The 26,796-nt window shown below is 41.9% G+C and overlaps 1 protein-coding gene across 4 annotated transcripts in view; it reads right to left on the bottom strand.

The window, feature by feature from the left end:
* The window catches only part of erc1b (ELKS/RAB6-interacting/CAST family member 1b), a 209,838-nt gene that overhangs the window by 79,456 nt on the left and 103,586 nt on the right, over positions 1-26,796 (bottom strand). For all 4 annotated transcript variants that reach the window (XM_060889071.1, XM_060889072.1, XM_060889073.1 and 1 more), the window contains one exon: positions 17,988-18,148. In XM_060889071.1, coding sequence (XP_060745054.1) covers positions 17,988-18,148 — 161 coding nt within the window. The remainder of the gene's footprint in view (positions 1-17,987; positions 18,149-26,796) is intronic.

The following is a 26,796-nucleotide window of genomic DNA, read 5'->3' as shown; positions in this document are numbered from 1 at the left end:
GCAGAAAGAGAACCGGAGCAATTTTCCTTATAATATAATAATGAGGAAGAAATGGGGAAGAACATTTAGCTGTATTGAAGGAAGGATAGGACTAGAACCCTGTCTGGAGTTGTGGTAAGATGACTGCACACTGTGTGAACAGGGTATTTAAAGTCACCTGTGTGACACTAATGTGCACACTCGCTGTTCAGACATGCTCACAAACAACGATAAGAGTTGGGGGGGGGATAACCCGTATCTACCACATCCAAAAGCCTGAACAGTCGATCTCTCTCTCTCAGAGCAAAATCAGCCGGGGCTTCGCAAAAAGTCAATATTTAATTTTCCTGAGGCGTAAGCAAAGTTAAAATAAAAATGCAACCAAAATAACAAAACCAGAAAGCCCCAATGTGTAGTGAAATGTTTGCAGAAGGCCAGTGTGTGTACGTGTGTGTGTGTGTGTGTGTGTGTGTGTGTGTGTGTGTGTGTGCGGTGTTTCCAGTGAGTGTGAGCAGGCTGATACAGAACAACGTGTATCTATTAACACTGAGAAATATCCCTAAAATAACAACTATGGTTTAAAGGAATTATTAAAAGCCTTAGTGAGGACAAAACCCATCTCCTGTCACCGGCTCATTTTGATTCCTGGTGACGACCTGCTGCACCTGTGATCGGGGAGGTACCATTATTTTCAAGCACGGTTGCAAAGTTCGAATGTGTTGAGAGTACGAGAAGAAATCAGAAATATCTGCCCTGATTTGCAGCAGATCCTTGAATCCAGTGCATCGTCCATCTATCTGTTAAGTGTGTGATGGTGCTGGATGATATTTATTATAAACCCGGTTCAATCGAAAGAACGTTTTAGCGCCGTGTTCTAACGGAGGTCAAACGTAGACGCCTGTCAATCACGGCCATGGCTATTTCTTTTCAAAAGGTCTGAAGCGCAAACAAATATATCGAGGTTTTCTATGCAGTAAATTTAAAACATCCCTTAAAACACTGATCTGGCACGTCAATGCCCCTGTGCACAAAGCACACTTCACGGAGACACGTGAAGAGCTTATGGTTAGAGTAAAGAAACTCGAGTGTCCTGCTCTGACTCGGCACCGCTGAACACCTTTAGGATGAACTGGAAGATCTGTCTACGGGATCCAAACCCATCTGAGATAGAGACGCAAAGAGGCGTAATAATTCTACTATAAGAAGTGACTTACTGTATGTCATACACAAGTGATTGTGAGGAAGAGCAAAGAAACACACACACACACCACAAGAAAGAAAGAAAGAAAGAAAGAAAGAACTTAATAGATCTTAGGCGCTGCATTTTAAAGCCATCAGTCTTATAGACATAATAATTAGGATGAAAGTCATGATTGGGTTTTTACCAATAAATCAATTGGCTTTAATCAATTATTTGTAGCCTTTGTTTCTTGTGAGCGCTCGATGTTTCAGTTTGGCTCAGATGGCTGTATAAACAGGGACACCGTGCAGGATCATGGGTAATTTGCTAAGCCAAGCTGAACTGTCCGTTGGACTGCTATTAGAGGATAAGCCTCAGAGGTCTCACACTCACACACACGCGCGCACACACACACGCGCGCACACACACACTCTCGCACACACACTCTCGCACACACACACTCACACACACACACTCACACACACACACTCACACTCGCACACACACACTCACACACTCACACACACGCACACGCACGCACGCACCCCCCAAACACACACACACACACCCCATCCTGCTATCCTGTGGTTTATCAGATGCTGGGATGAAAGGCTCTGCAGAGCGTAGGGTGAGACACGTCTCCTCTTTGTAGGCGACATGTGTTCTCATTGTCGGGGATCAGTGAGCCGATCGTGCCTTGCAGAAAATGGGATCTTTAAGCACTTACATGTTCCGATTTACAAAGCTCTCAGTCGCAGCCAGGCGTCCGTACTGAGGGGAGAAACAGAACACAAAGAACTGCAAAGACAAAAGGAAATCAGGACGGCGCAGCCAGACAAAGAGGAGGCTGAGCTGAGAGAACAGTCAAAAACGAGATAAAGAGAGGGGAAAGGAAGAAGGGAGGAAAGATATGAAGGTGTACGTATCCAGTCAGGAATGCTACTGCTAAGGCGAGCAAAACTATGCAAACGAGGCACATGACTGAGGAATCAGTAGCTCATGTCCTCCAAACCACATTTTTTAGGTTGACACAGACAGACTGACTGAGGCACCTTTTCCAGGCACCGTATTAATCTGCACAGGTACTCGCATGAAATCCAGACAAGCATAGGAAGGGGAGCGTGGGGGTCCTGGCCACTTGAAACCAGAGAAGTGAAGGAAAAGGCATGCAGAAGCTTTTTTTTTTTTTTTTTTTTTTTAATTAAAAAAAAAAAAAAAAAAAAAAAAAAAAAAAAGAAAATGGTGTCTACGATCAAAGACGACTCTCCCACAGCGGGGACAGAGGGAGGGAACCGGAGCCTCCCTGAATAGATTGATTTCTCCACAGAGGATCCAGAGCCAGAGGAACAGCACTGAGTAAAAAATCACTCGGCAAATCTAGCAGTAGAGGCTCAAGTGCTAATTAAATGTGCTGCATTTAAGTACATCTGAATTAAGACCTGGGCTTTTATTCGCTGAAATGATATTTTATTATTATGTGTGCGATGTTGTGATCGACGTCACATACACAGTGAATACGGTGTCCTCTGTTGCTGATTGGCAGATTAATGATGTTTCATAGACTGATAGTCTAGTGACGTGACGTACGTCTAAGTACGGTGACCCATACTCAGAATATGTTCTCTATACGTATTTAACCCATCCAAAGTGCACACACACACCGTGAACACACACCCAGAGCAGTGGGCAGCGATTTATGCTGCGGCGCCCGGGGAGCAGTTGGGGGGTTCGGTGCCTTGCTCAAGGGCACCTCAGTCGTGGTATTGCCGGCCCGAGACTCGAACCCACAACCTTAGGGTTAGGAGTCAAACTATCTACGATCTTGTCTTCGACACAAACAGGCAATGTCTCGACACTTCGATTTGTCTAGCTACTTTATCCACTTTAAGATGTGGCACTGGTTACTAATGTTTCATGCTGAAATCACACTGAAGGCTAAAAAGCCTTCGCTAACGCAAAATAAACGAGGGCACGAGAGTCTAAAAGGAAACTAGCTACATTATTATCCCCGTCTGTGTCTAAAGTAGCACGTTTTTACCCTCGGCACAAACTCAGCAAGTCGTTGGCCAATATTTGGGATATGAGTTTCATGTTTCTTCTTACATTGCAAATCAAATTATTATTCAAGTCTGCCTGGCGTGTTTATTTTCTCTCAATATGCTGTAGTAAGCAGGAGATTTGTATCTTTGCACTTCCACATATCTGTGTGTTCTTAATTCATCTGTCATTCCTTCAACGTTAATTAATACGCTGTGTAAAATTCGCACTACAGTCGACCAGAACTCGACTCAGCTGATGTTTGTAATGCAACAGACGGTAGGTTTGGGAATGTTTAAACATATCTACGTGCCAAATTATACACTGCCGACGTCAAGAGGGAATAGGGGTTTTTATCCCTTTCTCCGCCTGCTGAGTCCCTCTCGGAAACAGAACGCTAGATCGACTTTCCTGGAGACGCATCTGCGTATTATGAAACATAATAAAAACTACTGTGATGATGTTTAACACGTATTATCCAGGATGAACTTGACTCCACAATCGTAGAACGTTGTGACTGGAAAGATCCTCAGAGAACAGGAATAACATCAATGAGTGGTTAGAGAGAGAGAGAGAGAGAGAGAGAGAGAGAGAGAGAGAGAGAGAGAGAGAGAGAGAGAGAGAGAGAGAGAGAGAGAGAGAGAGAGAGAGAGAGAGAGGGAATGGGAGAGAGAGAGAGAATGGGGATGGGAGAGAGAGAGGGAGAGAGAGACAGAGAGAAGGGGAGTGGGAGAGAGATAGATAGAGAGAGACAGAGAGAGAGAGAGAGAGAGAGAGAGAGAGAGAGAGAGAGAGAGAGAGAGAGAGAGAATGATGGATGGATGGATGGATGGTTTTCTCTCAGGGCTTAATAAAGTTCTCCACAAGTCAATCGCTCCACTTAGCTCGGCTGTACTGTGTGCAGAGAATCTGGTCCGGATGGAACGAGAGAAGAGAAAGGTGAAAGGAGGGAGAAAGGATGAGGGATGATGGAGGACAGGTCTGACCTTGACTTCCATACAGAGGAAGCTTTGAAGTGGATGGAGAGACTGGAGTCAGGTCCTCCTGTGGAGGCTGAACCCCGCAGCTCTGTCTCATCACAGCCCTAAAAAACTTTCACACACATCCATTCACACAGCTGCTCTCAATACACAGGGGCACAAACAGATATCCGTTGAAGCACACACGCACACACACGCACACACACACGCCAGCACACAGCTAAGTATGGCCTGTAGCCAAAACAAACATATCCTATACAGCCGCTGCACTGTCAGCAAACAAAGCTGCTTCATCAGTGATTAGCGACAGGGAGTTTGGAGTGAGCTTACTGTTCCACATTAGCCTGCTCATTTCAAAAATACAAACATGCTAGAATAAGCTGTACACAAAAGCAAGGATTTAATCTCCTTTGTAAACACACTTCAGTAATGCTCCGACCCACTCCTTAAACAGACGTTTCCTCTGCATGAACGTTATTAGAAACTCAGGATAAACAAAGTGCAAGAGATCTGCCAGTTTGTCTTAATGCATGCGTGAGTTAGGCTCTTCAGACGGTAAAAAAGCGGCTGGAAACCGACGTGCAGGCAGAAGTACGCTTCATCCTATACTTCCCTGATTGGCCTATTAGGGAAATGAGTGTTTAAGAGAGGCATCTGTGAAGGGCTCCCTAGAGAGCAGCTAGCAGGCGCTACAGTGTGCTGACATGAAGAAAACAGAGGGTGTCTGAACACTACACACACTACACAGCATACACTATTCAGACCAATTAGATTCAGCTGATCCCTTGTGCTTTCTGCTCTTATCGACGCCGAGCTGCTGTGCCGTGCGTTACGTTTCATTCCACGAAACCCTTTTCTTCTGTCGGTGCGGCGATAACGTATTACTTTGCAAAAAAATATCTGAGGTTAAATAAAACACGCGTTCACACTGGAACTAATCTAAGACAGCGGCGTGGAAGTTCCACAGACGCGTGATATTTTTGATGAGCCATAATAATGTGCATGAACACAGATTATTGTTCCTGCGCATCTCTGAAGCTCCTGTTTCAAATGAGGCAGCATGAATTATTTAACTGCTTCAGAGCTGGAAGCTTGAGCTTTATATAGAAGAAAAAAAGAAAAAACAACCCTGTGCGTACAGTGCGATCTCTTCAGCCTAGACTGGGATTTCACTCTAAGCCTAGACAAAGCGGTCTGATGGAGCCCTATTCAAACTGGATTAGTTTTACACGAGGAACTGAGCTAATGTAATTAATACTGGAGTATGTCTCAGAGTTTAGACCTGCCTGAATCCATTATGTCAGTATTTTTTGAAGCTCTGCTCATGTATACACCTGGAAAGACAAAACTGTATTTCAGTTTCTTCTATAAATAAGAGGTTTGCTTCAGTATAGAGACCCTATGATGCGTTTTCCCGGCAAGTCTACAGCCTACAGATATGTTGTCATTGTGTCTGCATTACTGATAATCAAAGGCGAATGACTACGTAATAATCCCTACAATTTAATGCTAATAATAAAGGTCAAATCTATCCGATAGTGAGAGTCACATTAGCTTAGTGGTTAGCATATTTGCTTCCCATTTCCAGGCATGGGGTTGTTTTGCTCCCTCCGCTTTTTCCTCACAGAGCTTTGGCATCTCTAAAGCGTCCATAGTGTGTAAATGATTGTCCGTGTGTGTGTGCGCGTTTGTCCCCGGCGATGGACTAGCACACCGTCCAGGGTGTCTACCAACCGTGCCCCGAATCCCCATGACTAGGCTTTAGGCTTCATGCGACCTTGTACTGTAGGATGAGCAGTTCAGCAAATAAGTGGTTGGAAGGACAATCGGTTAGTATTAAAATGAGGTGTATGTAGTATCCAGTCAAAAACCTGACTGTGAAACCCTCTGCAGTCACATACACTGTGATGAGAATCCCTCCTCACTCACTCAATCTGGAAAGCATGCGCTATCCCTGGCTGTCCCGAAGGCCAGACAGATCGTTTCGGCTCAGCCGCCATAAAGCAGCCGGAGGATGCTTCAGGGAAATGTGGAGCAGCATATGGATAGGGGCTTTTTTGGCTAGCGCAGAGGTGAATTTATCCGTTTTACCTTGAGATGTTTGCCCGTAGAGCTTGGAAAGCATGTGTTGTGTGTGCTATTCGGATTGAGGAGTGTAGAGACCAGGTGTAGAGAGTATCAGGTGTAGAGACACCTACTGATACACATGCATGAACTGAACATCACAGGACCAACCACGAGGAGATGTTATTTGGGATTTAAACCAATTTAAATCCACCAGAAACCCTGGCGTTGAAGTGTGTGTCACTGACATCAGTTTATCAAATGCACCAGGAGAATTTAGGCATCGTATGATATCTTGCTGAGCGTTTGTTTGGACATGTAGAACTTTGTGTAGGTGTACAGTAAGAGACTTTGACTAAAGCTCATACAGCACATACGTGATTAAATGGCTGGATGGATAGGTGCTTAGCTAATAAATAGATATGTAGATGAGTCAATGGATACAAGAATGGATAAGAGGACCGATGGGTAGATAGTTGGATGTAGCACCATGAGTCCACTGATGGGTAGAAGAGTGGGTAAGTGGGTGGATGAATAAATAAGGTTTCACTAACCATCACTGGAAATCAGGTTGCTTCACAGAGAACACGAAGAACACGAAACGAAGCCGCCGTGTCCGATCGAGACAATTTCCATAAATACGTCTTCACATCATCCGGTGAAAAATGAACATTCAGCACATCTGGGATGTAAAGTTATTAGGTCTAACATGAGCAAAGTATGTTTGAATTGAGAAGGTTTCTGCTTGCGTGTAATTATCTGTATCATAGGAAAAAAATGTCAAAATGTTTGGTTGTGGAACTGTTTCTGAACCAGAGAATGACACCAAAATCCTGGGCAATGCTTCAAAGCCTTATACACTCATACCAGCAACACACACACACGCTCAAGTGTAAATGACACCACTGTGCTGAGAGAGAGGTTGATCACCTAAATAATATTTGTGTAGCATTAGCTGTGTCTGTTGCAGCTGCAGTGAGTATATGTCTTCTTACAAATGTGCAGACCTTAGTGCATGCCAGGAAGTGTATTTTATGTGAGTGTAATGCATATATAGACAGAGAAACACAGTTTTTACTATCCTCCTATCAGCCTGAGCTATTCCGTGCCTGCGTATATAACTTTAACCCTCCACAACTCTAACGTCAATACCCAAAAGGGCCAGATAATGTGTGCAAGTGCATGCTGCTGGTTGTGTGTCTGTCGCACATAAATAAGAGCCCAAACTAGTTCTTTTATTACCTTTTTACAGCCAAATGCAACAATACGGTCATTTTTATGTATTCCTATCATTAAACAGACGTTTGGTTCTCGCAAAGACCAAATGTCCCTTTTATAACCTAGCACACATGTACACTAAAGCCTTTGAACTGACACAACCAGGCTCCACTGGCAAATGTCTAAGATAGAAAAAGGGAGCGCAATAATAATAAAAAAAAAAAAAAAAAAAAAAAAAAAAAAACGAGGCAGGAAACATAAGCTAGCCATTTGCCTGGTGCCTGCTCTGTGCATCACGTCACAGAGTCGAACTAACATTTGAGTCATTACTGTCAAAACAACAACAGTATTAATGTCAATACAGAACAGTGAAACTACGGGGGTTCTCGCTGGGCGGCTATCCTCTTACTCTGATACAACAGACCTCTTTCAGCTGGGCAACATCTGTCTCCGTCTTCAGACAGGAAAAGCAAAGGGGCCCCGGTGAGACGTGAAACACCTGAGAGTAGATAAATTCATTTTCCGTTTTGATCCGTTTCCCTCTCGATTGGGGCTCTGAATCTGTCAGTGCAGTTGTCTGTTACCGAGACCTGATTAATGTCGGGTCACGGCAGGCTCCTGCTTTTCCAGAGGATTGCCGTATCATGTTGACATGGCGATGGAGAGAGACGGGAAAATGATACTCGAGTTACAAATCAGAGGAAACTTATAAAAGCCACCTCCAGGGCTTGTTAACACGAGCGTGCTGAGAGATTTATTTAGCTGTATTTAAATCGAGAATAATATTAATATAAAACAAATGATTTAAGATACGACGTAAAGCAGAAAAGGCCAGTGAAAGAACGAGCCTGGTCGATAAAGAAAAAGATCGAGGGCAGTTAGGAAAAACGAGAGGACGGTAAATAAAGGAATGGAATCTATTTTCCTGCCTTGAGATCAGATATTATTGAGAAGTTCAGCAGGCGCTCGTCTCGCACCATACGGGAAAATAGCTAATATGTATTCCGTTACTGCTTTGGGCAAACACTAATGTACCACTAATCTTTCATTAATATACCTAGCTCTCATCTATATACTGCTTTTATACTGTAAACCAGTGGTCTTCACTATTTTTTTCATGTGAGCCACAATGATAGGACAAAGACAATAGGAGAGCCACTTTCACCGCAAAGTATGCCAAGTTATTCAGTCTTAAATAGTTTATCTTCTTAAATACAATGTACAATATTGCAATACAATAATTACTCGAGCTCCCCATCAGTTACCTCTTTTGTCACTGTCACATTGCTTTGTTGCTGTCCATTTTGTGCGTGGGATTGTTTGATAAGAACTCGATCCATTTTTTAGTCCGTGTGTGTACAGTAAACACAAGTTGTTAACTAGATTTGTAAAGTTCGTCGTGACAAACTTTGATGTTGGCTTTGACGATGCAAGAATTCGCAAAGGCCGGTGCTTTTTGGAGGCGAGTGGACATAAGGGTCAGTGTTACTTTTGGAAGTAGACAGAAAGCTAGGGTGCCAAAACATTTGGAGGTAAGTAGAGGCGAGCATGTGACATCATCAGAATACCCACGAGGAAGTTCCCCCATTGTTGTGAGTGTTTTGATATGTCACATGTCCATGTTGTAAAAAGTTTTTTGATTTTGCATATTTGGGGGCGGGGCTGCGGCACAACCGAAAGGCCAGTCAGCACACCGATTTAAAACTTTGTTCAGCGTATCACCCTAAAGGAGCTGGCCGAGTTTGGTTTAGATAGTTCGAAAGCTTGCCGAGTTATAAACCTCCAAAGTTTATAATGGGAGTCTATTGGAAAAAAGGCCATTTTGAGACCCGGTACCGGAAGTACTGGTACTCGGGTCACTTAGAAAAGTAAAACAACAAACTTCAGACCAGCGTCTACAACATATCCGAATTTGGTTCATGTGGCTCGAAAGCTGTAGGAGGAGTTACTCTTGATAAATTTTTGTCTAAGCTTAAATAGGAAAACAGAATGTTGGCTTCTACAAAGCCAACATAACTAGCATGAAACACAAACTAGCTTCTGGCAGGCCGCCAAAAACTGGCTATTGCGCAGAACGCAGTGAGTCAGTGATGAGTCAAATAATATATATAAATATATATTATTATTTGTAATAGAGCACATTCGTTTTTTCTATGCTTCCCTGATTGTTTTTAATGTTATTTAAATGAAAAATACATTTTAACCACATGATCATATCATCGTATTATTTACTGCCATGCGAGCCGCATATTAAAGCTTGGCGAGCCGCAGGAGGCTCGCGAGCCGCGCAATGAGTAACACTGCTGTAAACCAACAACATTATCAGGATTATAGAAGTGTTATGCAATGCTATATGAAGTAAGTTTTGTTTTGAAATCCTAACACTCTTCCTGGTATTAAAAGTTAAAAGTAAGTTCCATTGCTAACAAAGGTCTCGACTTCAGAAGCATGTAGGACTGTTTTTTTTTTTTTTGTTTTTTTAAATCCTGCTCTTGCCTAAAGACATCATTTCCATGTTTGTACCAGCCTGGAATAATTTCTTAAATAATTTCCCAAAATATGAACAAACTTGTAGCCTAACTGAAACCGCCCGGAACCTGACCGAGCAGCGACTCGTGTTCGTATCAGTGAATTTGCTCTCTTTGGCCTGAGAGCTTCATATCTGATTGCTCGCTCGAATGAAAGATAAGAACCTGCGATCCAAATGATAGCGATAATGTGCCTCGTATTAATATCTTTATTTATTCATTCTGAATAATTTTTTTATATTTCTGTCGTCCCTACAGTGTGCGTTTACCGGTCCTTGGGCCGTGGCGGTCGATATTTGGTTAACAGACGAGAATAAAATAAAACACAATACAGAATAACGTGAAGGAAAGAAACAGAGACAGGAGAAAATTGGCTAAAGGTTTAAGTGTTGCACACTAACATGGAATGTCATTAAAGGTGAGGTCTCCGTTGTTTGAGAAATGCTTCAGAAAACCGAGTCGGGCCAAGAAACAAAACAAATACAAAACTAACGTGTAGCTAATGAGCAGAAAGGGGCGTGTCTTGTCAAAATGGGCGGAGAGAGTGTTCAGTGCGCATAAAGCGGTTTTAACATTGACATGGAGGATAAAAACAAAGAAAGAAAACAAAGAAAGACTTACGATAAGGTAAGAAGTAGGACGTGTTAATATAGGATCAGCTTTCCAGCGCTGGAGAGAACTGAAGGAGCAGGAAGTTGGTCACATATTCACAGATTGGAGTTTCCTGAGTCAATAACTCCTGAGCTAAACACTGTTACTACACAAATAACACCTCTTTTCTATCGTAGTAATGTAGAGACGCAGCTACAACCGTGTTTTGTGTAGTAACAGTGTTTAGCTCAGGAGTTATTGACTCGGGAAACTCCAATCTGTGAATATGTGACCAACTTTACTTAAGACGCCGAGGCGCTTTTTTCCTTCTCGATAGGTGAGTAACGTTGGTTTTGCTTTGTTACACAGAACTAATATATGTCTTTGTCCTTTACATGATTATGCTTGTGTGTCATTTTTGCTTGTTTGTTTATCTACAATCGTATTGTTCTTCCCTTCAGCTATGATAAAGACACATTTCTTTCCATTAGTTGCCTGGGTTACGTATGTATGTGTGGGCGGAGCTATCGATACAGGGGTGGGACCCATTTGGGTTAGGGGCGTGTTTGTTTTGGTGACTTCAAATGTCAACATTGGCTTTCAAACAACGGAGACCTCACCTTTAAGATGCAGAGAATGGTATAGAATAATTTCTGTAGTGACTGTAATTAAGAAGTTTCCAAATATGTAATAAAGGGAAACCAGGAGTGGAGATCAGATCTGTTCATGTCTGCAATTAGTAGTGTTAAAAAAAAAAACCTCAGGCCTAAAAATCTCTAAAGTCCGTAAAAAGCTGGTGAGAAAACGAACAAGAAAAAAAAGCGATCAAAAACAAACTTTCGATTCTGATGACGTACAAAAACGACGTCTCTAGACTTCTTGTGAATTGTCTTTTTAACAAAAACAAAGAGAGAATATACGAAAAGAGTCCCGACGACAGCTTTCTTTCCTCAACTCAACCTTCTGCTCTGTAAATTTAACCAAGTGCGTACGATACGGCGGATAAAGCCATAGCTTCGACGACTCGTACGTTAATGTAGTGAAGTGGCTCTGACCACAAAAATGTAAATGGGTTTGAAGCAAAACTGGGACACGGAGAGATTCACAGGGTGTGAGCAGAAATCTTTTTGAACCGTCTCCACTGGTCTGTTGTGTTTGGCTTGAGAAGGCAGGACTAGCTCGCTCTGTGTTTGCCCAGAAGCCTGGCTACTCTCTGCATTTCCATTTCTTTCACCTTATCAGCCACCTGCCTTCAGCATGAAGCTTTATTACCCCCCTCCCTTCCATTCCCTTACTTTTCTCCACCTCTTCCCGCTCCAACGTCTGAGTCCTTGTCACTTCGAGCACCCTGTGCGAGCCACTGAGCCAAGGCAAACTGCTTAAAGAGCAGCAGGCAGGGATATATGGGCCAGATAAAGGTGTATGAGTGCATGCTGGTCATGCATAAATAAGAACCCAAATGAATTCTTGGACATGAGCGGAGCTCGCCTTGATTACACGCCACTTACAATAAAGTTTGCATCTGCACTTACAACATGCAGGAAAAATCCACCCAATGACCCCGCCATCCAGTGAAAGTTTTAACCGCTCAGCCAAGCGTGTGTGCTCTTAATCGAAATGTGCTGAAAATGCAAGAAACAAGCTGCATGGTAAAGATGATTCTCAAATCAAGTTCATCTTAAGACCGTTTTTCAAAACAACAGCTTATTTAGCGAGAGACAAAACAGAGTTTTGTTCGAATTTAATGGTTGTAGGTGTAATAATGGAGCATATATAATGGTACATAATGGAGGTTGGGTGGGGGTTGTAGTTGGGTGGGGGTTGTTCCTTCGACTCAAGCCCTGGGTAAGGCATAAGGTTAGAGAAGATACTGTGATGGAAGAACGATACATAAGTGTAGGATTGGGTCGGTGCCAGGATGTTGAGTGCAGGGAGCTTGAAGTGAGTGGAGATGATTTATCGGTGAACAGGAGCCGTCGGCAGGACGTTCTTTTCCGCTGCAGTCCAGAATTCCCTCGCACTCACCCCACCATTGATAAGACATATGGATCCACATCCTGACATTCTGACCTTCACCGTTCCCAAAGAGCTTGCATGCGCACACACCCACACACACGTGTACACAGAAAAGAAGAAGAGCAGGAGCATTTGGGATTTCTATTTGTGAAATCCATTTCTCATTTCCCTTCCGTTCCCTCCTGTTCTGTTTCATGCGTAAAAGTCGACCGTACGATCACTCTTTCCACTTCGAGTCGTCTGCCCTCTCCGCATTATAGAGCCAACATTTCTATGAATGAGGGATTGTTCTCCTGTTACTTATGAGGTCGGTGCCATCGGTGGGCAGAAATTCATGAGAACTGGCTAATGTTATGATGCACATCATCCCACAGGTGCACTAAGGGTTTAAAAGGTCAGGGAAAGGAGCAGCAGAATCTACATGTACAGTAATCTACATTACTGATAATAACAAATCTAATCTAGAGCTCAAGCTACGTAGGATGGTTAGCTGATACTGGCTAAGACTGCTATAAAAAGCACTTTTTCGAGTATTAAAGCAGTCTAATCTGCTCTTTATATTACTTTTTTTAAACGGTTAGCCAATCAAGCATCGTTCCACCAGAACCTCGTAAAGTAAAGCGATTCGCTTTTCGACCGTACGCATAGCCGCGATGCTGAAAACAAAGCTGCAAACAACCTGCAAGCAAGTTTCTCATTAAAGAAGAAAAAAAAACAAAAACAAAAACATTGCATCTTTGCACCATCTGTATGAGCACATCTAAACTGGAGCTAATACTGACAAACTATCCTCCAAAAATGTGTACACAAAATTAGCCTGCAAGTAATTCTGAAAACCAAGAGAGGAAATAAAGAGATCGTTGACTTGACAGACGAGCCTCAGCGTGGACAGCTGTTCCACCAGGCTGCCACGGCGAGCGAGGCTTTGACCCAAAATGTCCCGATGCAGCTGTGTGGGATGAGATCTGATCCGATGTTGAGAATATAACAGACATTAAGTGACGGAAAGAAAGAGATGATTAAGATGTCTAGGAGTATTATACCGGTATAGTGCTTAGCGTCATTACCCTGGACAACGGCGGAGGTAAAGGCTGCATCGTATAGACGTAGGATTTTGCGGGTAGCCTGAAATTCAGCCTGCAGTCAGTTTCTCTCTAGACATGATTCATACTCGAGCGACTATAGCGATGCCGTCTTAAAAACCACACTTTCCAGTGACTGACCTAAAGGGAGATCTGACACAAAAGACAGAGTAGAGTGGGATTTTCTCCGTTCTCTGTCCTCTGTAATAAAACAAGCTTATTCTGAGGTAGCGTTTTTATGAAAGGCGAAATACGTAGCCCAATAACAAGGTGAAGCCGGTAACACAAACATCTCTCTTTTTTATCAAATAAACCTAAAACAACACCCGGGTGTCACATTACAGAGAAACTAAAAAGAGTTACTATACTGACTGTTACAAAACACTGACACTAGAGACTCCTTACAGACGTAAATGTTTCTTTACAGAAAACGCCATCATGTTCGTTATTTTTGCTTGGTAAAGTTTGGGCATGTTTTATAATTTGTTTATTCCTAACCAAAGTGTAAATTGTTAATATAGTAACAAGAGTGTATTAGAACAGGAGCGTTAATAGAAATTTGAATCCCGGCCAGCGATTCTGTCAAAGCTGCTGCTATAGAGAGTTAACGGAAACCTTTCAAAACGGAGACGTGGAATAAATATTTTACAGTAACTTTTATGTGGACCCTTTGCCTTTACAACTGCGTCCAACTCTTTCCTATCCTCTGGGCAGCTTTTGGATCCTCTTAGTTGTAATAATAACAAGGTTGAAATGGGACTGCTTGGCCAAATCTTTGTCTTTTCCTCTTGACATATCTGTTGCAAATCTGCCAGATGTTGTCCACTTCCTTTTTCAAATCCAGTCAGGAGGCGGAGAGGTTCATGGCAAAACTTTTGACTTTAATTTTTCCTCATGTTTAGATTGTTGTCTCGTTGCCAGATACGTTCTCGTTTAATTTCGAACTACTTGGAATTAGTTTTTTTTGTAGCAAAAATAGAGGTAGACTTTCCTTTTAGCGCATATCTTCAACTTTGCTCAGAGTGATTGAGTTTCCACGTTGGGATAAAAGCTTTAACGCTCGGGAACAAAGTGCTTGAAGGGATTTTGTCACGATAGTTAGAAGCACTTCATCTTCGATGCTGTTATAAGGCTGAGTGGTTTTACATAAACAACCAAACAAACAAACCGACTCACACGACACAGATAAGGACGTCCAGATCAATCTGGACAGCAGTATCAGAATGCAGGTTGGAGAAGGAACATCTCAGCATGTACATCTACATACTGTAAGTGCGTACTTCCACGTGTATGTGGAAGAACGACAATAAAGCTTGAGTTGAGTTGATGACTTTAGAAGCTCTGTAGTTTCTATCACTGTTACATTCCTGGCATGTCTCCCCCCCGCCACCCCAACCCCTTTCTCTCACATGTCAACCATCCTCCTGGCTTTGTGAAAGGCTAATTAACGCAGTGGGCTTTGCTCTCCCAGGGTGCTCTCTCAGACCTGATATGGCTGGTTTAAGGAGCTGTGGAGGATTAACGTGCGCTGCCTGGGTGGTGAGGCGGCAAGAAGCTGACATGATGCCTCTGAGAAGCCCTGAACAGTCAGAGGCCATGAAGTCCTGGCCTGGAGATCATAGGAGCATGTGAGCTCTGAGGATTATGCATAAAGTCAATGAGGCTGTAACTGTGTGAAAGACTCGAGCACGATTAGTCTTTAAACAGCACGTAATTAGCTCTGCTGCTCTGTACCGAGTTACTTCCCAAGCCCTCGGCTCAGCTGCCTAAATCCTCTTTTCCACCATAGGGTTGAATGTTGTGTATTCTGTGTAAAAAAAGGTGTTATCTTTTATATATATATATATATCTATATATAGATATAGATATATATATATATATACACATACACACAATTATGTAAAGACCTATTGACAAAACTATAGAAGAACAGAGGAATGATACATTTTTTTTAGATCAGATACTTTTCTCCTTCTCAATATCGCAATTTTCTTTATAAATATAGAATGAATTGGGAAAAAAAAAAAAAAAAAAAAGAATTTCTGGAACCAAAAAGGTAGAATTTTATTTACACGCCCATATATCATAATCTGTGTGTTGTGGAAATGTCTAGGAGAACGCGGATATGTTTTGTCATATCGGAAAGTGTTTTCTTTTTTTTCTTCTTCTAATATTAATATAGTTAATCGATAACATAATATTGGCCATATTGTGACTTGTGTCAATGAATGAACATCCCTAACACCTAATACACTAAAATTCTGGTGAGAATAAATGACATTTCTGTGTCTTATTTATTTGATCTTATAGGCATACCGGCTTTTTTTTTTGATTAAGTGTTTATCTAAAGACAGGCATGGATTTTATTTATTTATTTTTTAACAAGTGCCACCTCGCTTTCTTTCTTTTCCTGCTACGATGCCGGAGACAACAGTCCCGACACACTGCAAGCCAAACGCTTCCTTTCGGCCATCTGAGGAATTCTTCATTAAGACTTATTCCCCTGTCAACAGCCGTCTCCCATCGGGCCCACGGACATGTTCCCTGCTCACAAACAAATGTGGGATGAGAGTTAAACATTTGTTCGAGGGGAGACGTCTGATCTCCGCGAACACTGAGCTAAGACTTTGAGCTGTGATCTGAGAGAGAGAGAAAGAACAAAAGAATTGAAGAATGCGAGGGAAAAAAAAAAAAACAGACAGAGTGAGAAAACGTAGCCACATCAGACGAGCACGGAATACGACAGGATCTGACCGCATCACATCTGGAGCACAGGGAACGGAGAGAGAGAGAGTGACAGTGAGACTATGTGAAATGGAGAGGAAACATGTAGATAGAATAATGTGTTGGAGTTCTCGTCTTTTTACTGCTTCTCTTCATTAACGATCGAGCCTTTTACATTATCTGCTGTACGTTTTGGTCAGTAGGCGTCGTCACGTGTCGGCTTTTGAGGGTTCGTCTGTTTCCAGACAACAGAGTTTCATCGGTGGTCGTTTTGCCATGATCGCTCTTCTCTCGTTACCAAAACCACAAAGACCCCCAACCCAACCCAACCCAACTCGCACCCCGACCCCCTTCCTCCTGCTGATACAGGATGTATCAGGCCATCATTCATGGCTGTATTTTCTCTGGGCAAAGACTTTTTTTTTTTTGGGAGCATGTGGTTAAGCGTGAGGGCGGAGTAGATACACAGCGCTCCCTGTCTGACCCGAGCCAACTCCGAGCTTTCTGACGACCGTGTTTGGACATCGCTTCTGAATCCTGCTTCTTTTTTCTTCGTTCGGATTGAGAGGCAGAAAGTGGGTAGGGGTCTTGGTTTTATTTTTGTGACCACGTCTCCAAATAAAAAAGAAAACAAAAACAAGAATGCTGAGTATACGTAGACGCCGCCACCCCCCACCTCCCCAAAGAAACTGCAGACCTTTGGAAATTGCTGGAAAAGTCCTCAAAATGCCAGTTCTGACTCATTTCTCCCTACGACTGTTTCTACACTTGTTTTATATTTTCTCTGTACACCAGCTGGCTTGCGCTGTACCATTAACGTTAAGAAGGGGACGATACTGCTGGCTCGTGGACATCGACGTACGTTTTATCTACGCGCGAGAACGTCTTTTAATCTGTCAGTGTGTTACGAAGGAACGCAGGCTCCGGAGCTCACAACATGCCACATGGGCCTCCTTTAATCAAGTCCAGAGAGTCACAGTCACCTTCTAAGGGCTGTCACAGTCAAGGAGTTTCTTCCTTTCCACAGATAAGACGAGTAGCACACTACGACACGTCGGTCATAAATAAGACTAATGCATGATTAGAGCTGAGAGTCAGTGACAGATGAGTGCGTGTGTGAAAGAGTGAAAAAGAAGTCTGGGAAAACAGACAATGAGAGTGGGATATACTGTATGTTTGGATTGCACTTCACGTGAGTGTCTCTGTAGTGTGGGAGGAGAAAGCTGTTTTAAGCACACAAGTGGCACTCCTGTAGAGCTTATTGCCTCTCCAGACCACTATCCTTTAAAAAAACTATACGCTGCCGAGGAGAAAACACGTGCGTCTTATAAATTACGACACGTTCAGCTTCGCCGCGTTCTGGACGATAAGACCAAGAAACCTGAATTTGACCAACCAGAATGTAATTATCTGGAGATTAATCCAGTGCAAAGCTTTACAACTTCCCATCAAACCTTTAACCATTTTTCCAGCAAGGAGTTTATATAGTAACTTCTGCCATGACAGGTTAGTGTTTCCAAAAAAAAAAAAAAAAAAAAAAAGCCGCACGAGGACTGAAAATAAATGTTGTGAGAGAACAGACTCTTACTTCATCTCCAGAACCTCCTCCAGGTGCTTCCTGCGCTCGGCTCGCAGTGTGGTCAGGTGGGCCTCCTTCTCCGCCAGGGACTGTTGCGTAGACGAAAGCTTGGCCTTCATGGACTCCAGCTCCTGCTTTACCTTTTCCATTGCTCCCAACAGCTCCTCCATCTGCAGAGACGAGTTACACACACGGAATTGTAAAGTGACCGACGAGACCGACAGGAATCCAGACGATCACAAACGCAGATATAAAAACAAAAGGGACAAAATAAATCATAGACCATAGACTGTGTGTGTGTGTGTGTGTGTGTGTGTGACAAAAGGAATTGAGTAAACAAACTAAGAAAACAAAGAGACAACACACACACAATGAGAGGAACAATGACGTTTATGTTTGTCTTAACATATCCTTGTGAGGACCGTCCGTTGTCATGATTATAATTACTGAATAAAGCAAGAAATTACTAAATAAACTAAACTAATTTTTTACTAATAAACTAAATAAAACCTTACAGTAACATCAGCGACGAAAAGGAAACGTGTTTTATGTTTTAAATACCCAAATGTCCCCACGATGTCAAGAATTTCACGTATTTTCAGGACACACGTTTGTTCAACACTAAGATTTAAAAACATACCCACACGAAACAGGTTCAAACCTGGATGAGATGGATGATAAACACAAACTGTGCTACAGACCTAATACTTTGAAAAAGTTCAAATAAGTTGAAAGCACAGCACCATCATTGACGTGACGTTAACGTTAAGGTCCGCCCGACTAGTTCTTGGTCACGGTAAATTTTATGCAGGAACCATGGTTCCAGTACTGAAAATGGAAATGCGGTTCAAAACTTCCTGGTTCCTGTAAAGGTTCCTATAAAAGGTTTCAGTGGTGAAAATGAGCCTGAGGTTTGAAGCTGAATAAAACCTTCATGACTCAGCACTGAGGTTTGCGATTTATTGGAGCCTTCAGTAGTTTTGCTCTGTTATGTATTCGTAAAGGTGGGTGATCTCCAGCTCGCTTACACGATGGTTTTCGTTTGCGATCTACTCCTTTCCGCAGTGCGAGTGAATGAGAAGAATAAATCAAACAGCCAATGGCGGGTTTATGTATTCATGTAAGGAGAGGTTTAGTGTGCTGGCTCGGAACGGTTCTCGTAGACTCCTTGGCGGTTGCGGTTCTGACTCTGATACTTTCTGCCTCTGATTGGTCAGAACAACCGTTCCTCAACTTCCCTCTTTATTTACCTGAATTTTACCTTTCTGCCTGTTCGGTCCTGATTGATGCCACTGCCTTTGGATAACAGACGCACCATCGATTTGCACTGAAAGTCTCGCTGGGTGTTTCAAGAGCTTCTTCTCTCCATTTTCAGCGGCGTTTCACTAGAAACCAGATAATGTTTCATCGACTCTCTCAGAGGCCCACACAGTGGAACTCTGGCTCGCAGCTTGCTTCGCTATTACAAACACACAGCACTGAGTCATGACAAGCTGCATAAACTCAAGAGAGGATGAAGGAGTCGGTGTAACAAGATTCTGTCTGCGGCGCTGGAAAGATTACAAATGCAATCCGGTGCTGATGACGATTACATACCCGATACTGTAACCCGGTAATGTGACTTTAAATGATTTCAGAAATGTCAGCTAATTTGATTACTTTTATTCCCATCCTGACATGCATGTCACTGCAGAGAGCTTTCGTTGTAAACTAAACACCTTCACTTAGCAATTAGAGCTAGTCGGCATGAAGCGGCACGGCGAATAAATACTCCAGAACCTTTCGCTGATCCCCTTTATTCTAGGAAGAAACGTTTCTATCCTGACAGGGACGCGGCCCGTTCCAGCATGACTCAGCCAGAGTTTAATTTCACATCATACCTTTCAGCACAATTAATATCAACAGACCAATTAACAAAATGAATAACTGCTAAGGCCATCCTTAAAAATATTCTTGTTTGCCGTAACCCGACCGACCCTGTCAATTTAGGATCGACTCAAATTATTATTTTTTTTTTGCTTTAAGTCCGACCGACTTGCCGGTTGTAAATTTGCGTTAAGACCAATTTTTTTTTTTTTACTCTTCAAACAACTAATACAAATTCTATTGTTCGAAAATCTATTGCACGAATCGATCGGACCAACCAACACAAGTTTCGAAAACGAAAATAGGAAATTGACTTTAACGGCTTTCTCTCGGAGCGTGTCCAGGTTTTTTTTTTTTTTTTTTGGAACGCGTCACACAGCAACTGCAGCTTTGGACACACACGCATAACAGCTAATAATACTTCTGCACAATGTTTCTCTTTTTACAACAAAAATGTGAATGGTGTGTTTGACCGAAGACACGGGTTGAAGACCCAGTCAGTGACGTCACGATATGCTGATTTGTTTAAATTCATACCTACGTAATCACCATCACCAAAATTGTACTTTTTTTTTTTTTTTTTTTTACATTGAAACTTGAAAAAAATATATAGACCTACCAACCGACCCTTCTTTTTTTTTTTTTTTTTTTTTACTGTTACTGCAAACCAAAATATTTTTAAGGATGGCCTAACATAAAAGGTTGAATTAAAAGGTAAATTCTACTAAAAAAAAAAAAAAAAAAAATCAAAGTGAACGATTAGCTGAGATGGCCGGATCTACTGCATAAAAATACGGCATGTAGATGACAAACAGAACAATATCTTATTCTTTAAAAAAAATTAATTAAGAGTAAGAAAATTAACCGAAGATTTCAGAGCTAATCAGACAGTCGATAAAAACGGATATGAAAACGTCTCACTCTGATTAACATTAAAATCTCGAACAAAAGCTACTACATCACCCACATTACAGTACGTGTGCCCTGTTATGACCAAACGACGTCAACAATTTCAAAATCACAAGGCCATAAAGAGACACAAAGACAGACAAAGTCTCAGCACTGTTATCCGAGTATCGTTCTCGAAGGGCTCGTTAATATAATAAATCACTGCGCCATCGTATTTGCAGGCATTGAGCTATCAATAATTTGTAACTATAAGGAGTCATGTGATCGAATAATATTTTAATATTTGGTTTAATCTTCGTTACTTTGACTGAAAAGTGTTTTAGACGACGAGACTTTGGGAATAATTCTTCTTCCATTTATTATTGCTGAGTAACCTCTGTGCATTTAAGTAACTTTCTCTATTTCTTATTTATACCACGTCATCTTTCCTTCTTTTTTTTTTTAGCAGAAATTGTATGCATTTTATATGCTTATATTATAATAAGTAACAAAGTTAACAGAAAAGACTAGATTGTCAATGACACTAGAACTAACTCTCTCTAAAAAAAAAAAAAAAAAAATCACATTTTTGTAAAATAACCTTCAGTTCAGCCCCCTGGTGGTTAGAGGCAGCACAAGAGCTGGTAAAACACTGAGAGCAATAGAACAGTCGTCTCTCCCATAACTCATCCACCTGATGTACTGTACCGTGGCCAAGCACTGAAACACTAATGTCCAGGGCTACGAAATGACGCCGAAGCAAAATTTATACCTGCCGCTGCCTCGCTCTTCTCCGCTGACCTCATTCCTCTCTCTCGCATTTGTCATCATACACCATCATGCGTGACAGACAGAGGGAGCACTAAACAGTAGGACCAAATTCCAAGTGATGGAAAAGTGAAGCTGAGCATGATGGCTACAATATGAGGTCTGGAAAGACTCACACAAAAAGTCTTACTCAAAAGAGAGAGAGAGAGAGAGAGAGAGAGAGAAAGACAAAGAATAGATACTCAGTGGGTTCATTGATAAAGTGGAATTTGTTTGCATTTAACCTGTTGTAAATATTCTGTTTTCGCAGGTAAACAAATGCTCAGCTGTGAGAAATAATGAACGTGTACGAGATTGTCATCGTTCTGTAATTTTAATACAGCATATTATGTTTGCATTTGGACAAGAAGTCTCTCTTCACATCACACGTAACATTCGCTCTGTTTAACTGTAAGATGACGGCTAGAGAGCAAGTTATATGATGGGTTTGTAGTGTTTTATTCCCCCTCACGTGCCAGGACAGGACCATTACCTGTTCCTGATGATTAATCTTAATCTGTGTACTAAAGCCCATCGGACTGTCAGTCGGATCGCCGCACGGATCATGCGTTCGGGCTTCAGAAACATAAGCTATAATTATAGCGCCGAGGTGTTACACCACATTCGTTTTAAACATACTACCAGATCCAGACATCGATCCTTCCGAGCACTACATAGAGCCTTTTGCTAAAAGAAGAGGAAGATAGCTGAGCTGTCCTTATGAGATAAGATCATTCTTTAATCATCCCACTATAGCAAAATTTGGCTCAAGATCAATATATAACATATAAACACACAATACTTATAGGATTTAAAGAGTCCCTACACGGTTAGTGAGAGCAGCGCTGGCTGTATAGTCTCACAGCAGCAGCGAGAAAAGGAAGGACCTGCTGTAGCACTAAGCACAGAAGGACCTGCTGTAGCACTAAGCACAGAAGGACCTGCTGTAGCACTAAGCACACAAGGACCTGCTGTAGCACTAAGCACACAAGGACCTGCTGTAGCACTAAGCACAGAAGGACCTGCTGTAGCACTAAGCACAGAAGGACCTGCTGTAGCACTAAGCACAGAAGGACCTGCTGTAGCACTAAGCACAGAAGGACCTGCTGTAGCACTAAGCACAGAAGGACCTGCAGTAGCACTAAGCACAGAAGGACCTGCTGTAGCACTAAGCACAGAAGGACCTGCTGTAGCACTCCATTAAGATGCTTGGAGTTCAGCAGAATGCCACTGTAGGAGCTGCGCAGTGCCATCAAGAGCCTCGTGCATGAAGTGGGAGTCGTTCTCCAGCATACATGAGAGCTTAGCTATTATTGCCCCGGATCTATCTCTACTACATAATTGCTTTCTTTATTGCAATCAGAGATTACTCTGCTGGGCAGAAATGTCTCTCTTAATAAATGAATACATTGATATTATTTTGTATATCCAGAATAAAATGTCTGAATGCCATCAAGGTAGTTTCTAAGACTTCCGATCCTTCTTTAGCACTTTTCACTCAAGTGCAGGATAGAAATTCATTTCAGGCTCCTTAGCGGTGCTCCCCCTGTTGTCTGGAGATCGCAAGTTTGAATCCTGACGATGATGCACATCCTTGGACAGGAGACCAACAGAGAATCAAACAGGCCGTGATCTCTGGGTGGAATTAGCTGTAATTGTTCGACAATTAAATCTAGTTAGCGCAGCAATGCTGTCAGGATAGCCAGCTAATGCCAGCTAATAAAGTCATTGCAGCAGAAAATCTGTGCTGATGGTCAGATATTTCTACCCAATAGAAATATGTTTTGCTTAGTAAGAAAAAAAATAATTAGAGGGAATGTTGTTCTGTAAAGGAAGCGAGTAGAGCGACCCGCTCCTTTGGGTTTCCTGTATGCATGGGGAAGCGTTTAAACGTTGCCAGCGTCAGTTTTACAGGCTACAGGCTGTGGTGAGACGGAGAAATGGAAGAACCGTCAATCACGACTGAACATCCCATGAGAGGTGTGCAAGGATCGGAAGAAGGAAGAAAGAACTCCTTAAAAGAAAACAGTGTTGCACTGAAACAGGCTTTCATAGCTCTTATGCACACACACACACACACACACACACACACACATCAGTAGAACAGCTGTGTAATGAATCCATGATGTGTGGCAGCAGATACGGTGTCACTGTTGCCCACAGGGCAGATATGGAAACCAGAGCCATCTTCAGTGACCAAACCCTCAGCCAGAATGAAAGGACGTGATCGCTTTTACTGTAAAAAGCGCTCGGCGAAGGCTGCCTGGATCGTGCTTCACGCAAACCCTAAATATAAGTCATTCATTAAGAGATTAAACCTCACCTCAGCTACATCTGTTATTCATGTGTCAGGCATTTGATCGTCTGCCAAATGCAAAATCAGACACATCTAAATATATGGAAATGGGAAAAGCGAGCGGCCAAAAATGCACAGCAAACTTTCGAGCTGATCAAAGCGAACGTTCGGTTTCTTTCAACATGAAATTTCCTCCTGTAGATGAAGCATCGGAAGATAAAATAAATACGGCAACATGCTCATATTGTTTTCTCTGGGGAATAAGAAACAACATGTGATGTTAGCCGAGCCACGAAACAATTTACGACCGCTTATTTATGAAACACTGGGCTCGTGCCTGCGTGATGATTACACCGGTCGTCTGTAAGCAGACTTACGAGATTGCCGAAGCTATCGGGAATCTCAGATGGATATCAAGCTGACTGTGCCGAGGTGTTCCTCCTGCCAGAAAAACGTCCCGCTTGTCTCGTAATGCATGCTTTCCATAAAACAATAATGTTAGTCTTTTATAAACTCACACAACTATCCTAATCATTTTTATTCGCTCCAAATGACACCGAAAACAGTCGTTTGAATAAATTGTGAATAAAATCTGGCAGGTTGAGGTAACTAAAAGAATATGTGAGTGTAAAAAAAATTCATATTTAAGGCTAAAATATGTCCTAACTATACTCAAATATTCAATATATTTAAATCCAGACCTCGGTCTAAAGTCAGTGTGTAACTTTCTCTTGACTATTTGGTTAACTTCTGAAGGTCCCGCACGACTTTTTTTTTTCTTGCAGAGGCGAGAACGTGTTACGCAATAAACACCAAATGAGTGGGATCAGACACAAACATAAAATTGTAAACACACTTCTATTTCACCTCTAAACACGCTGCTTAATTTTGACGCTGCATTTGTTATGCATAGAAGGTCCGGCAGTAAAATGTTAGAGATCTTTCAACATTAAAAAACAAAATGATGAAATTAATAAAAAAAAAAGATGAGCAAGATGACCAATTAGAAAAAGTAGATGATGAGGAGAAGCCTAAAGAAGAGATAAAAATAAAGAAAAACAGCTAGATTCTGGCTTTCTTTATGCTATAAGCAGAATTAAAGAGAAACTAAATGGTGAGTATACTAACATATCGTCGCTGTCGGGCGGAAACCTCGTATGTCCAAATTTGGTCAATTTCATATTTTTTCACATATCGATGCTATTGGTCAGTCCCCACGTGGGTCTGTTATTTTTACAAGTTATTAACCAATCTAAAGTCTTGAAAATAGCTTGAGCGCAAATCTCATAACTCCATTGGACACTTCAACTGTCCACCTCTTCCTCACTACGCAGGAGAGCTTCACGGCATATTTCTCCTCAAGAAGAGTCGCAACGAATCAACACGTCTTCTGAGGTAAATGTCTTCAAAACACTGGACTCAAAGAAAAAAAAATCTTGACCCCCGCTAGTTCTGGTGCTCGTCTGAGGACAGGAATTTAGCGCAAGACAATCCACTGCAACGCGGACTAAACCCTGTGCACTGCAGATAAGGTACGGAGTTTTTTTAATTTCCTGAAAAGTAACGGTTTTGGAGATATGAGGATTCCGCCTGACAGCGACTATATATATATATCAACACTATTTAACAATATTTTTATATATATATATATATATATATATATATATATATGTATAAAAACACTTGCAAAAAAAACTTTAAAAGAAAAGAGAGAGAGAGAGATGAAATGAAACGAAATGAAAGAGCAGCAATGTTTTCCAAAACGCGACGTTCCAAACGGTTGAAAATGCTGATGAAGGGAGATGCTTTGATCTAAATGGGGCAAAAACTGAAAAATGCACCAGGAAAAAAAAAAAAAAAAAAAAAAAATTGCTGATCCTTTCAATCGTTATGGAAATAAAGCAGGCAGAGTGCGAGAGAGCAGCTTTCCCAAAAACCCAATGATCTTATAGACAAATCAATGGCATTTAGTGGATTCTTCACTTAAAAGGACGCACAAACATGAGAAAAGTCCTTTGAGTTTTTAGGGGATGACGCTATGGTGCGTCACCGCCGTACTTGTTTAAAACAGCAGAAGTGAATTAGGGAAGAAAAAAAAGCTAAGCTGTGGTTTTGTTACTGATGTGTTACACCTGATATACTGAGAATATACAGCCAGCAGCATTTGCTATGAGATCATGGCAGCCTGGAGATCAGCTTAGGAGCTCCAAATCATATCCGTTAAAGGAAATCAAAACGAGAACTAAACTACTGTGGCGTGCCTTATTCTTTACACTCCTTTCATCCTTTGTGGGGCTGAAAGTGAAGCTCAAACACAATTGTTTTTGGTTCAAGACTCTGTTAGAGACGGAGCTGAAGCAGCCGAAAGACTAGACTCATTTCCATGTGTGTTTTTTTTTTTAATCCGATGCTTTGTGACCTCAGGGCTACAGATCTTCATCTCTGAGCTGACTTCACACTGTCTCCTGTTGTAAGGAGTGAAAGCTACAAGCTTGCTGAAAGAAATGAGCCGAGTTTCTTTTTGACTTTGAGGTCTCTGACTTTCAATAAGAGGAGCTCAAGAGTGTCAGAACTGTCAAGGTCTCGAAAGGCTCAATTAACAGTTTAATAAATATTAGACGCATGTTTTAGGGAGATGCAATCAGAGATGGGGGACTCGAGTCATATGACTGACTCGAGTCAGACTTAAGTCGCAAATTTGAGACTTGAGACTTGCTTGACAAATATTAAACAAGACTCAACTTGACATTCATGATTTGAGACTTGACTCGGACTTTAGTTAAATGACTCAGAGATGGGGGACTCGACTTGACTCGAGTCAGACTTAAGTCGCAAATTTGAGACTTGCTTGACAAATATAAAAAAAGACTCGACTTGACATTCATGACTTGAGACTTGACTCGGACTTTAGTTAAATGACTCCGAGATGGAAGACTCGACCTGATGAGTCAGACTTAAGTC

This window comes from Tachysurus vachellii, chromosome 16 (genome assembly GCF_030014155.1).
Source record: "Tachysurus vachellii isolate PV-2020 chromosome 16, HZAU_Pvac_v1, whole genome shotgun sequence".
Classification (NCBI taxonomy): Eukaryota; Metazoa; Chordata; class Actinopteri; order Siluriformes; family Bagridae; genus Tachysurus; species Tachysurus vachellii.
Note: the sequence above shows the minus strand (reverse complement) of the source record. Positions and strands in the feature narration are given on the sequence as shown.